The 14,997-nt window shown below is 39.0% G+C and overlaps 1 protein-coding gene across 4 annotated transcripts in view; it reads left to right on the forward strand.

Moving 5' to 3' along the window:
• The window catches only part of ADGRB3 (adhesion G protein-coupled receptor B3), a 1,271,667-nt gene that overhangs the window by 713,714 nt on the left and 542,956 nt on the right, over positions 1–14,997 (forward strand). For all 4 annotated transcript variants that reach the window (XM_077487874.1, XM_077487872.1, XM_077487875.1 and 1 more), the window contains 3 exons: positions 3,970–4,071; positions 4,352–4,458; positions 12,981–13,175. In XM_077487874.1, the coding sequence (XP_077344000.1) occupies positions 3,970–4,071; positions 4,352–4,458; positions 12,981–13,175 (404 nt within the window). The remainder of the gene's footprint in view (positions 1–3,969; positions 4,072–4,351; positions 4,459–12,980; positions 13,176–14,997) is intronic.

A 14,997-nucleotide genomic window follows, 5' to 3' on the forward strand; every position in this document is an offset into this window, starting at 1 on the left:
AACCTGGAGGGACAGAGACATATAACCATAAGGCACTGGGAGAAGTGGACATTTCAATGATAGCTATTTCTTACTAAAACACAGGCTCTGTTAGTGCACTGAATTGTATTAAAAACATCAAATGTCATATAAAAAATTTACTATTCAAGTGCTTTTTTTTTTTCAATTGCCACTTTTCGCTACGTATAGTCTCTTACTTGAATTCTTAATGGAATGCAAAGCTTATTTCCTACTCTTTTAAAACATTGTTCTTTCAATTGGACCACTATATTAATGAGTCTGCCATTGCCTCAGTCCCAAAGGTGTATAAATATAAGCTCTACTTGATATGTTTTTCAGTGCTTTGCCAAGTAGGTGTGTTAATTTAGCTTAGTACAAAAACAATCGCCACAGTCACCACCCACAATAATATAATATAAATGTGTCTTTAAATATAGATGCTGTTAAACATTACACAGAGCTTTTCACTACACTCCTGATAAATCATATACATACGTTGATGCAGCTGAATACACAATAATAAATTAATTCTCCTTTAATTAAAATAAATCATCACAGAACATCCTATGTCCATGTATTTAAATCCATTGAACAAAGTCCTCCGTCAATGTGTTGTGAAATTCTCAATATCTTCCACTTGTTTTTTAGTGCAATTCATGCAGTACATGCAACACCCAGTGCTAAATTCCATTGACCTTCATAATAAATCAAGGTCTTGTTGCTCCTCTCTGGGCTGTATGGAAGTTTACTCCTCCACTCACTCTAGTCTCCTCTGGCAGTGCTAAACTCACTGGGGGGTTGCATGTAAAAACAGAATGGGACTGATAGTGCTCTCTGTATAACATTCTTTTATTTAAAAACTCATAAAATAAACACTTACATTAAAAAAGCTCCCACATTGCTATGAATCAGGCATATCGTAAATGACCGATGAAGCTTGGTTTTTTGGAGCGTAGCGTGTATAGGAGCAGGAGTTATGCTTATGGTGCTGATGGGATATCTGAGAGCCTTAGAGACACATTTTTATGAAGGAAGATGATTACTGTGCCCATGTTTTTTACAATACACCTGATTCATAGCACTTTGGGTGCTTTTTTTAATGTACTGTAAGTGCTAATTTGTTTAGTTTCTACATAAAAGAGTGTTATACAGAGAGCACAATCGGTCCCATTCTTTTTTTACACACAACCCACCGGTGACTTAGTCAGAGGAGACTAGAGTCAACAGAGGAGTAAATGTGCATACAGCCCAGAGACGGGCAACACGACCTTTATTTTTTTTATTAGGGTCAATGGAATAAGGTGCACATTTAATTTGAGCACTGGGTGTTGCATGTACTGACCAGATGGCACCAAAAAACAAGTGGAAGCTATTGAGAATTTCACAACTCATAGGGGAAGGACTTCAGTGGATTGCAATATATGGACATTATTTTTCATTAAATGAATATAGTATAGGATGTTCTGTGATGGTTTATTTTAATTAAAGAGGTGTTTTTGCATTGCACTACTTCAAGATATTTATATGATATATGGTAATTTGTTTTAAACAGACCTTAAAGGTCTATGACATTAATATTGTTTTCTATATTGTATATATTCTCTATTGTATGTATGCATTACCATAGTTTTATTAATATTTTATCCACATTTACATGTCCAAGTTGTCCATCAAAAAATGACAAGCAGGAGTTGCGACAAACTATAACATGGTCAGGGGGTTTTGAGTAAGTGCAGTTCATTTTTGTTTTTTTTTGTTTTGTTTTTTTAATTTTTACCGATATGTTAATAAAATCTGACTGTTTTGGGCACCCCACAAAGTGTTGTATTTGTCTTATCCCAAAGCCTTAATAAGTGTTCAATGAGTCTCAGTTCTGTGATACAAGACCACCAATGTTATCAGAGAGAATAGTCTTTCTTTCAACTCATCAGATTTCTAATTTAGACATAAGCAGCTCTTTAACTTGACTCAAAGTTTTTGTCTTGATATACAGTATATATATATATATATATATATATATATATATATATATATATATATATAGTTAGATGTACCATGAGCCCAGAGCTTTTTTTCTAAGAGAATAGATGCAGAACCTCCCCTTTTCTGAGTCACCCCTTTGCCTCCACCTCTAGTCACCTCCGAGCACTGTTTCTTGGTTCCCCACTACCCACCTCCGAGCACCATTCCTTGGTTCTTCCCCTATCCACCTCCCAGTACTGCCCCTTTTGGAGATTACAGAACTAAGTATCATTTTGTGATGCTAAGTAATTTGTATGGAATGTGTTAATGATAACAAGAAAAGCATTACATAGATCCTCAGCAGATTCAATAGATCCCCAGCAACAATAGACCCCCTCCCCCTGCATAGATCCTCTCCAGATTCATTAGATCCCTCAGCAGCCAACATCAGTATATCCTGCAGCACACCCCAGAATCCCTTGTCATTACATACATTCAGTACTGGAGGTGCTGAAACTGCATTCTACCCATGTTCCTGCTAAAAAAAAAACCTGCATGAGCCACAGTAGACTCTAGCACATACCTATGGGTGACAAAGCAAACAACCAGCTTTTCCCTTAATAATTTTTTGCCTTTTTATTATCAGTAGCAAAAAGGCCTACAGCCTTCACGGAGGAACATTTGGCCCGTGTGACCCTACTAACATCCAACAAAACAGAAATGCTAGTAGATGTACTACTAATAGAATACATAGTTTACATAGTTTAAGGTTATGCCTCACCCAAGAGCTCAACAAACTAGGGAAAATTCCTTTCCAACTACTATAGCAAGTTTCCTGCATGTACCAGTCTGTCCCTTAGTAACCTCACCTGCCCCGCAGGTAAGACCTTGGTTCTAGAACACCCAACAGCATTCTGCCATCCATGCTGATGCATTCATACAGAGGTTTAAAAGTGTTTAAAAGGAAGGACACAAACAAGCTTTTATAGAAATTACTGTTAAATCCTACAATTGCTGAACGTGAGCTATGAAGACATTGTAATCTGTAAGCTGGTGAGCCACAGTGGAAATGGTTTTAACAAATCATTGATGCTTTGTGTATGCCTCCCAGCACACAGTGAGTTTCTCTTTTGCTTACCTGGGCTATGGTCATCTGGTGTATCTGTTATAGAAAAACATAAATTACAATTTCAAATAAATCTGTCAGTTAAATTATATATATATATATATATATATATATATATATATATATATATATATATATAGATATAGATAGATAGATATATATAGATATATTTTTTTTTTTTAAGTAATTGAATCATATTATTAATTCTTTTTAATTATTTTATATATATTACGAATTAAAAAAAATATTAATAATATGATCCAATTACTTAAACTATATATATATATATATATATATATATATATATATATATATATATATATATATATATATATATATATATATATATATATATATATATATATATATATAACGAATTAAAAAATAATTAATAATATGATCCAATTACTTAGAAAAAAAAAAAATATATATATATATAATTGGATTATATTATTATTATTATTTTCTTAGTTAAAATAATTGCTTGCAGTTCCATGCCTTTTACTAATGCTTTTTCATGAAAGGGTTTGTTGTTTCCTGAAAATGCTAATAGTGCTTAGAATAATCTCTCATCAAGGTGACATAAAAGGAAAATATTATTCATGAAGTAACTATTTAACTACCATGTTTAAAAACTGCAAGAGAAATTGAGTGAACAGCACATACATCTGCAGGATATTACGTTTTAAAGAAAAAAAAAATGACAGGCAGAAACTGCTGTGTGAGCTATTTTTACCACAGAGCTAATGTTTTTAGAAACAAACATTCTGGACTACTAAGGTTTTTTCCTCAGGCATGTAGAGAACTGAGTAGCGTGACAAATAATCTCCGAATCCTAGATGTGTGTGTGTTTAATATAAATCTCTCACTCTTATTCACAGCTCCTTATGAAATCTGCCCCGAGGACTATTTGATGTCTATGGTATGGAAAAGAACCCCAGCTGGAGACCTGGCATTCAATCGATGTCCTCTTAATGCTACTGGTAAACGCTCTTCTATTAAGAGATGTACACATTTATATATAACTAGATAAGTAATGATCAAACATGTTTATCTGTCTTCAGTGCTGTTTGGAAGATCATAATTGAGCATTTCAAATAATCATTTATACAAATGGAATTTTAAGAAAATGGGATATATATTGTGCATCTCATTTCCCAATGTTATATAGCTAAATAGACTAATTTGTGAGATTGCTTTAGTATGATTTCAGCATTGCTGCAGACTCTAACAGATATTTTCTGCATCTTGTGTGACTCATAGGCACCACTAGCAGACGCTGCTCGCTCAATCTTCATGGCGTAGCCTTCTGGGAACAGCCGAGCTTTGCAAGATGCATATCAGCTGAATACAGACACTTGCAGCTTTCAGTAGGTGCAAAGCCAGCTTTTGTCCTTGTTATGTTTATTTCCTATTATGTAGCTGAGCTGAAAATGTAACTCATTCATATCTAGTCGGAAATGTGGCTCTTGCAAAAGAAAAATACAGCATTGAATTCCGCACATGCACATTATTAGAGCCAATCCTTAATCACTGAAAAGTAATTTCAAATATTTCACTGGGAATGAACATGGATAATGAAGGTTTACTATATCAATTCTGTCAGTTAAGGTGTATTTCTGTTATAAGACCTACTGGCAGAACTTTTATAAGAGATTTATTTATTGCTCTTTTTGCTCTTTATGCATAGGTACAGTATGTGCGTTCATTTTCACCGTACTAAAAAGAGATAAGCAATTTGGTTTTCTCGATCAGCAAATCTGAAATTGCCTATGAAGGATCTTAATAATTCAGGTCATTGTATAAGCCACTAGTAGTTAATTACATTCAACTGGGCTTGTTTTGTAATGTTGAAAATGTTTCTTAGCTTCTCCAAATCATTCCTTTAATACTAATTGAAGTGAAGAAGTGTCTTCTAGAAGATAGAAAATGTCTTCAACATTGCAGAACAAGTCCAGTTGAGAGTAAAATGTACTAGACAAATCTGCCATTGCATATATGAACCAGGTCCTTCTAATCTTCAAGTGTGTGTGCATTTTTGCATTATGAACATTAGTGGATCACGTGGATCAGATTTTTTACGTTTTTTTTTTTTTTAAGAGCCTCTGCATTCAAATCCATGCACTCACTTCTGTCCTTATGTCAGACTTTGACATGCGATTATATCTGTGCTGGCGCTGCATGTGCATCCACTTCAATTGACTGCCTTGACACAGCTCCAAGTTGGATGGCAGTCTGGTAGTGGCTCTGCATGGAGGATGGCACCAATTAGTTATCTGAATGATCCCGTATAGTGTACGAGACTTCAGTCTTTCCCTTTTAGCCAGTGTTTATGTTGTGTATGTAATATGTGTATGTTAATATTTATTTTAGCTTATTAGGCTTATTCAATAGGTAGAAAACATATGAAATGGCAGTAACCAAAGCAAGCAACCAAAGCAAGCAACCATATTTAGTGTACAATAGTAAAATGTGGAAAATTGTTTACACTGTTAGTTATATAAATAATTGTGGGCTGTCTTCTTAAATTAGATCTGGCCTGGACTGACAACTCATGGGGCCCCCGGGCAATTGGAGATCCCCACGTGTGTCCCCACACGCCCCTCCCACACTCAAGCTAAACCCACATGTCTCTATTCTTTCTTTCTCTCTCTCTCTCTCTGTATTCCTTTCTCTCTCTTTTTCTCTCTCTCTCTCTTTCTGTATCTCTCCCTCTTTCTCCTTTATCTTCCTCTTTCTATCTCTCACACTCTCTCTTTCTCTTTCTTCCTTATTTGGCATCTCTCTCGTTCTCTATCTTCCTTATTCTGTATCTCTCTCTTTCTCTCTCTCTCTCCCTCGTTTCTATCCCCCATCTCTTTCTCTCTCACTTTATCTCCTTCCCTCTTTCTATGTCTCATACCCTTTTTCTCTATTTCTCACTCTCTGTGTTTCTTTCTACTGATGTGATGAGATGTAGATGAAGCCAGCAGTGACAGTAGAAGAGTTGTAGCGGCAAGGGAGATAGAGAAGAGTATAAGTTACTACCTCTTGGGTACTCACAGTGGCAAGGCACTTACTGTGGGCTGCAGCGCCCAGTCAGTGAGCCATTGTCAGTAGTGATCAGTGCTTTGTGGCTCCCAGGGGTTAGGCTGGGCCTCTACGTTGCCCCCCAGCTCAGGCATTTCCTGCCACATAGTCCCACGTCAGGTAGAAAAAGAGCTGTCCCTGGACACAGCGGGGGAAAATGGGTGAGCGCTTCATCACTGGACCCCTTCATCACTGGACCCCTCAAGCACCCCAAGCTCACCTCTGCACCCTTTGTCCACAACACACATCTGCATCCCTGTCCACAACTCACCTCTGCGTCCCTCTCCACAGCTTACCCCTGTGTCCCAGTCCACAACCCACCTCTGAGTCCCAGTTCACAGCTCACTCCTGCATCTCAGTCCACAGCCCACCTTTGCGTCCCTGTTCACAGTTTACCTCTGCATCCCTGTCCACAGATCACCTCTGCGTCCCAGTCTACAGCTCACCTCTGTGTTCATGTGTACAGCTCACCTTTGTGTCCATATCCACAGCTCACCTCTGCGTCCATGTCCACACAAAATAAATCTACCTTCTAGGGCTTACTACCCCTTCTCCTTAGGCCGCGTACACACGGGCGGATTGTCTGCCCAACTAAGTTCGTCAGACAATCCGACAGACAGTCCGTTCAACTTTTGAATGAACGGATTTGACCACACACGATGAACAGACAGTCCGCTGAAAACTTGCGCGATGACGTGTACAGCACGTACGACGGGACTAGAAAAACGACGTCCAATACACTGCAATGCAACCTTCGGCCGTGTAAATCCTTTCTGAGCATGCGCCATACTTAGTCCGTCCAACTTGCCTACACACGAGCGGACTGTCCGCTGAAACCAAGTTTGGACGGACAAAACCAAGTTTGGAAGGACAAAATTACGGAAATTCCGAAAGACAAAGTCCGTCAGACTGTCCGCTGAAAAAGTCCGCTGAAGCCCACACACGAGCGGATTGTCCGCTGAAACACGGTTCAGCGGACTAAGTTGGACAGACAATCCGCCCGTGTGTACGCGGCCTTACAGCAGCTAACGCCACTCTATTAGACAGCAGCCAGCACGGACACAGCACACAGCACATTGGCTGCTCTATCTCTCTGATACAGCAGCAGTGTGCAAGGAAACATGGCCGGAAAGCAGCATCGGCTCTCTGTCTCTGTCCAAAGCTCACCTCTGTGTCCCAGTCCGTAAATCACTTTTGAGTCCCAGTCCACAGCTTACCTCTGTGTTCCTGTCCAAAGCTAACCCCTGCACCCCAGTTCACAACTCACCCCTGCATCTTAGTCCACAACTTGCCTTTATGTCCTTGTCCATAGCTCACCCCTGCGTCCCAGACCGCAACTTACCCCTATGTCCCAGTCCACAGCTCACATCTGTCTCACTGTCCACAGCTCACCTCTGTGTCCCTGTCCACAGCTCACCCCTACATCCCAGTCCACAGCTCACCTCTAACTGCCTGTACACAGCTCACCTCTGCAACCCTGCCTGTCAACAGTGCACCTCTGTGTCCATGTTCAAAGCTCACCTCTGCGATCCTGTCCACAGCTCACCTCTATGTCCCAGTACACATATCACCCCTACATCCCCGTACACAGCCCACTTCTGCATCCCAGTTCACAGCTCACCTCTGTGTCTATGTTCACAGCCCACCTTTGCATCCCTGTCCACAGCTCACCTCTGTATCCATGTCCATCGCTCACCTCTGTGTCCATGTCCACAGCTCTCACCTTTGCCCCTTTCTATACAGCTATCACCTCTACACCCAGTCCCCACCCATCCATAGCTGTCACCTTTACACCTAGAACCATCTCCAATACACAGTTGTCACTTTTACACCCAACCCCTAACATCTACAGTTCTCCTCTCTGAACTCACCAGCCCTCAACAGCTCTTGCTTTTGGTGCTGCAACTCCAAAATAAATCTCCCTTCTAGGGCTTACTACCCATTCCCCTTACAGCAGCTAACATCACTCTATTAGCAGCCAGTATGGGCACAACATACAACACATTGTGTGCATGGCAACTCGGCCTGCAGGCAGCATCGGCTCCCTGTCCCTGTCTATAGCTCACCCCTGCGTTCCTGTCAACATCTCACCTCTGCGTTCCTGTCAACATCTCACCTCTGCATACCTGTCCACAACTCACCTCTAGGTCCCATTCCACAGATCATCCATGCGTCCCTGTGCACAGCTCACCCCTGCATCCCAGTCCACAGCTCAACTATGTGTCCATGTTCACAGCTCACCTTTGAGTCCATATCCACAGCTTATTTCTGTGCCATAGCTCATCCATGTGTCCATGTCCACGGCTCTTACTTTTGCAACTAGCATCTCCTCTTCCCTCTCTGCTATCACCTCTACACCCAGTCCCCACTTATTCATAGTTGCAACCTCTGCACCAAGAACCCTCTCTAATACACAGCTGTCGCTTTTGCACCCAGCACCTGACATTTACAGTTCTCATTTCTGAACTCACCAGCCCTCAACAGCTCTCACTTTTGGTGCTTCACACTCCAAAACGAATCTCCCGTCTAGGGCTTACTACCCATCCTCCTTACACCAGCTAACACCACTCTATTAGGCAGCAGCCAGCACAGTGTCAAGAACATGTCCTGGGTGCCAGCGCTTGCAGCCACCCTAGCCCTGTGTTTCAGTGGAGCTCTGCTGTGAGTTTTATTGGCAGGATGGAATAGAATTAGAAGCAATTAGAACTGCACAACAAAGCAGCCTAGGTGGGACGCCACTGAAGTCTGGGACCCCAGCACCCCCTAGACCCTCCACATACACACCACCCCCATCCCATGTCACCCGATCCGCCTCACCTTGTCCCTCATAGGAAATAGGAGCGAGTGAAGTCCAGGACAGGAGCCTCTCATGGGGCAGTGGCTGTATGAGTCCACCCCTGATCTGAACCCTAACTGAAAGCAATTAACTTTGCTAAAGCACTATGTATTAAAAAATGTTTCAACATTTTTAAATACTACTTTTTTTCTCAGCACTGCCGATCGCCTCCATTCTGTTTCAGTCACTGTCTGTCTATGTGCAATTGCATCATTGGATGGGTACAATGTGTACTTGTATGGTTCTTTGCAGTCTCCACCCAATGCACATGTGACAGGATGGCAATGCAGGGACAAAACTGTTGTCACCCTATACCAGGAACTTCCTGAAGAAGGACCTTCCTGGTAAGATCACCAGGTATTTTTGTAATGCAAGCCTTTTACCTAATATGATTAATACCCTTTGAAATTACAAATATATACAGATTCTTTTAGAAGCACTAAACCCTTCTTTTTGAATCTGTGAGCTTCAGTTAATGTTCAAAAATGTCAAGAATATTTTGGTTAAAATGAGAACAAAGGTGTACTGAAGGTACAGTGATGTCAGAAAACTATCTTAACTGTAAACCACCAAACATGGGAAGGAAATGTTCCATTCTTCCAGAACAAAAACAGTTCTGATTCCCCTAAGCATTCTCTGCATTCCTCTCTCCTATAGTTTACTTGCTGAGTTTAGTCACATGTGGTAGCCAAAAGACAGATGGTAAATAAAGAAAATGTTACAATGGTTTGTACATTTTGAGGCTTTTTTTCTGGGGCACTGGCCTACAAGTGCCATTATAGTTTAAAAAAAAAGGTCATGCCATATTAAATGGCATCTGCAGCTATCTAAATGTGCAGCAGGTATACACATATACTTAAACTAAAAAGTGCAAATCAGCTTCCAGTTTTTTGGGAAAACTAAATTGAACTAGCTGAAGTTAGAAGCTGATTGCCTACCATGCTAAGATGCACCAATTTTTCTACTCTCCAGTTTTAGTAAATCAACGGCAGAGTGTTGTTTTTTTTTTTTCACTTTTGGGAAGTTTGAAAAAAATAACTACGTAACTACTTTATAATTGCAACAGGTTCTCATTCACATAGCAAAACTTAAAAAATAAATAGATGGAAAAATTCTACTTACATTCTTACTTGCTCTTTTGTGAAATGCAAGTTTCCACCTGCTATGTAATGTTAAGGAGGGACTAACCTCATATGTGGTGTGCTGTGAGATTATATCATCAGATCTAAACTAGATTTAAGCATTGTCTGTCCTTACAAAGGGTAAAAGATCTCAAAACTTAGATTCTGCATTGTATGCCAATGACAGGAAACTCATCCTATCCCCTTTTTGTCACTCCACTTTTACTTTGAAATTGTTTGGAGTAGCTTGCAGTCTGCCCAAAAGCCCACTGCAAATAAACACCTAGTATGGTAACATTATTTTTAGGTTAATGGGAACACATACCAAACATATAGTGGTGATTTCTACAATTTGACTGTATAACTACATTTAAAGGTACCATGAGCCTTACTGACTATATGGCAATAGCTGCATGAAACAGTAAAAGTGAATTCTAAATTGTTTTGGTCTGAAAGTGTTTGGTATGCACTCAAAATATCATACCATTTTTTTTTTGTTTTTTTGTTTTTCTCTCTCCTTCCCCTTCCTTCCCTATTCCTCTCTCCCATCCTTTCTATCTTATCTCCCTTCTCTACTTATTTTACAATTTATACCCATAGCCAAAAACTGGACTTCTAACTTAGTATGCCTAAACTGCAAGTTAGAAGCTCCTTTTGCAGAAATTCATGTTTATTTAGACATGTCGACTTTATGTGCTTATACCTTCTTATTGCTATAACTGTTAAATACTTGATTATATCAAAAGAATGTCCACTTGGTCTATACCCTATACGGTAACTGTTTTATACTTGATTATAGCATAAGAATGTCCACTTGGACTATACCCTGTATATTGTAATTTTTATTTTCAATAAAAGCATTTATGAAAAAAAAGTAGCATACAGCCACGCCTGGAAGCCTGTTAAAAATCAATGACACTCCAACAGACTCTGCAGCTATAGAGATCTGTGCACACATCTATGTATGTACTTGCATACAGGTATGGTTGAGAGGCCTTTAATTGCAATCCATCTGTGTCTAGAGCTGTTCATTTACATGTGCGTGACACTAAATGCTCAGATGTGGGGAAAGGTCTGTACAGTCGCTGTACTTGTCAGACTTTTATTGTGTTTTGCTTATTTATACAGCCTTCTGCAGCTGTATACTACTCTGGATGCAAAACAAACACCTCTTCATAGAGTATGCATCTATGTGCCCCTGCACGAAAGAACCCTAAAGCAGAAAAAAAGACGAAAAAGCAATATACCATATATATATATATATATATATATATATATATATATATATATATATATATATATATATATATATATACAATATTGTGAAAGTATTTGCCCCCTTTCTGACTTTTTTTTTTTTTTTTTGCATATTTGTCAAACTTAAATGACTCATCAAATATTGATCTTCAAACAAATTTTATTATTACAAAAAGATAAAACGAGTAAATACAAAATGCAGTTTTTTAGTGATTGTTTCATTTATTAAGGAAAAAAAGCAGTACAAACCTGCCTGGCCCTATGTGAAAAAGTAATTGCCCTCTAAAACGTAATTGGTTGTGCCATCCTTGGCGGCAAAAACTGTAATCAAGCGTTTGCGATAACTGGCAAAGAGTCTTTCACATTGCTGTGGAGCAATTTTGGGCCACTCTTCTTTGCAGAATTGTTTTAATTCAGCCACATTGGAGGGTTTTCCAGCATGAACGGCCTGTGTAAGGTCATGATATAGCATCTCTATTGGATTTAAGTCCAGGCTTTGACTAGGCCACTCCTAAATCTAAATTTTGCTTTGTTTGAACCATTTGGTGGCGGACTTGCTGTTATGTTTTGGATCATTGCCCTGCTACATACGTGCACAAGTTCACTTGAGCTTGAGGTCACAAACTGATGGTCGGACATTCTCCTTTAGGATTTTCTGATAGTGCTCAGAATTCATTGTTCCATCAATTATGGTAAGTCGTCCAGGTCCTGAAGCTGAAAAGCAGCTCAGACCATCACGTTACCACCACCATGTCTGACTGTTGGTATGATGTTCTTGTGATGCAATGCTGTATTCGTTTTATGCCAGCTGTAATGGGATGCGCACCTTCCAAAAAGTTAAATTTTTGTGGCTGGGTGTGGCAAGTGAAATTTAACTCAGCCACAAAACAAATTTAGAAAAAATTTGGTTAATCACTGTTCATTCATGATTCAGCATGGGAAGGGGCAATTGCTTTTTCACATAGGACCAGGCAGGTTTGAAAAGCTTTTTTCCCTTAATAAATTAAATAATAATTTAAAAACTGCATCTTGGATTTAATTGGGTTATCTTTGTGTAATATTAAAATTTGTTTGATGATCTGAATCATTTAAATGTGAGAAATATGCAAAACCATAAAAAATTAGGAAGGGGGCAAATACTTTTTCACAGCACTGTATATACAGTATATAAATTAAAAAATGTGTCCTTTGAAACTGACAGGCATGTGCTCAGTGGAATAAAGTCCTAATCTGAATTTTAAAACTTGTTACTAAAAAATGGCAGAGAAGCTAAACCTAGTGTATGTATATTTGAATATTTGATGTAAATTCCTAAATCTTTATTCTTTACTAAATGTGATTGTAGCTGTATTAGTGCAATTGTGACAGAGAAAATTGAGTACTGCTTGGACCTTGAAGAAGGGGACATACCCGAAAGCTTGTCCTGAAAAATTGTATGTTAGTGCAAATAAAAAAAGTATCAGTAATAAAAAAATACTAAAAATACAACTGTCTACAAATAATATAGCATATACAACTTAGACAATGTGTTTTATCGTATTCATAATGTTTGTGTTGTGCATTGTTCGTAAAAAAATGTAAACATATGCTGTCTTTTTAACTGATCTAGATTAAAGAACATCTTGCTAAGGGACAAAGAACACTGGCAGGAGAAGGAATGTCTCAGGTGACCAAAACACTGCTCGATTTAACTCAGAGGAAGCATTTTTATGCAGGAGATCTACTGATCTCGGTGGAAATCCTCAGAAATGTCACGGACACTTTCAAAAGAGCAAGCTATATCCCCGCATCTGATGGAGTGCAGGTAAAAAAAAACACAATCATATCAGACTCTATCTATCTATCTATCTATCTATCTATCTATCTATCTATCTATCTATCTATCTATCTATCTATCTATATATCTATCTATCTATTGATCTATCTATATATCTACAGTATCTATCTATCTACAGTATCAAAGTATCAATCTATCTACAGTATCTATCTTTCTGCCTGTTTGTCTGTTATTTCTATGTACATCCAAAATCATCAATAGACAAGGATAGTAAAGTATAATATGAAACCATTTTCAGAAAACGTCATGCCATGGTTCACTGCAGTAAAACTGAAAAGTTAATTTACTAAAAGAATACTGTTAGGCCTCATGCACATTAGGTATTTAGAACCTGTGGGTTGAATCCCGTACAGGTGCAGTGTCCAACTCCCAGCCAATTGCCTTTCAAATATATGATGGGCTGAAATGTGTGATAGCTGGACACTGTACTGAGTGGTACATTTAGGGCTGTATGAGTTCAGGAACGTATGTTTGGAACAGCCCTAAACATGAGTACCACACAGTACAGCATCCAGCTGTCACATATTTTAGGCTTTGATAGGTGGCTGACCAAAAATGTAAATGTATTTTATTGAGATTGTATGTGATAGATCAACACAAAGAGGCACCTAATTATGAAAAATGGAAGGAACATTATAAATGGTTTTCAATTTTTTTTTACAAATAAATATCTGAAAAGTGTGATGTGCATTTCAGCCTCCTTTACTCTGATAGCCCTAACTAAAATCTAGTGGTACCAATTGCCTTCAGAAGTCACCTAATTAGTAAATAGAGTCCACCTGTGTGTAATTTAATCTCAGTATAAATACAGCTTTTCTGTGAAGCCCTCAGAGGTTTGTTAGAGAACCTTAGTGAACAAACAGCATAATGAAGGCCAAGGAACACACCAGACAGGTCAGCGATAAAGTTGTGGAGAAGTTTAAAGCAGGGTTAGGCTCTAATAAAATATCTCAAGCTTTAAACACTGTTCAATCCATCATCCAAAAATGGGAAAGAGTATGGCACAACTTCAAACCTACCAAGACATGGCTGTCCACCTAAACTGACAGGCCGAGCAAGGAGAGCATTAATCAGAGAAGCAGCCAAGAGGCCCATGGTAATGCTGAAGCGATCCACAGCTCAGGTGGGATAATCTGTCCACAGGACAATTATTAGTTGTGCACTCCACAAATCTGGCCTTTATAGAAGAGTGGTAAGAAGAAAGCCATTGTTGAAAGAGTTCCATAAGAAGTCCTGTTTGCAGTTTGCGAGAAGCCATGTGGGGGACACAGCAAACATGTGGAAGAAGATGTTCTGGTCTTTTTGGCCTAAAAACAAAATGTTATGTGTGGCAGGAAAAACAACACTACACATCACCCTGAACACATCATCCCCACCGTGAAACATGTTGGTGGCAGCATCATATTGTGGGGATGCTTTTCTTCAGAAGAGACAGGGAAGCTGGAGTTGGGGAAGATGGATGGAGCCAAATACTGGGAAATCTTAGAAGAAAACCTGTTAGGGTCTGCAAAACACTGGGGCAGAGGTTGACCTTCCAGCAGGACAACGACCCTAAACATACAACCAGAGCTACAATTAAATGGTTTAGATCCAAGTATATTAGAATTGTCCAGTCAAATTCCAGACCTAAATCCAACTGAGAATCTGTGGCAAGACTTGAAAATTGCTGTTCACAGACGCTCTCCATCCAATCTGACAGAGCTTGAGCTATTTAACAAAGATGAATGGGAAAAATGTCACTCTCTAGATGTGCAAAGCTGGTAGAGACATTCCTAAAAAGACTTGCAGC

Source organism: Lithobates pipiens, unplaced genomic scaffold, assembly GCF_037356315.1.
Source record: "Lithobates pipiens isolate NorthernLeopardFrog02 unplaced genomic scaffold, aLitPip1_a1.2 Scaffold_18, whole genome shotgun sequence".
Lineage (NCBI taxonomy): Eukaryota > Metazoa > Chordata > Amphibia > Anura > Ranidae > Lithobates > Lithobates pipiens.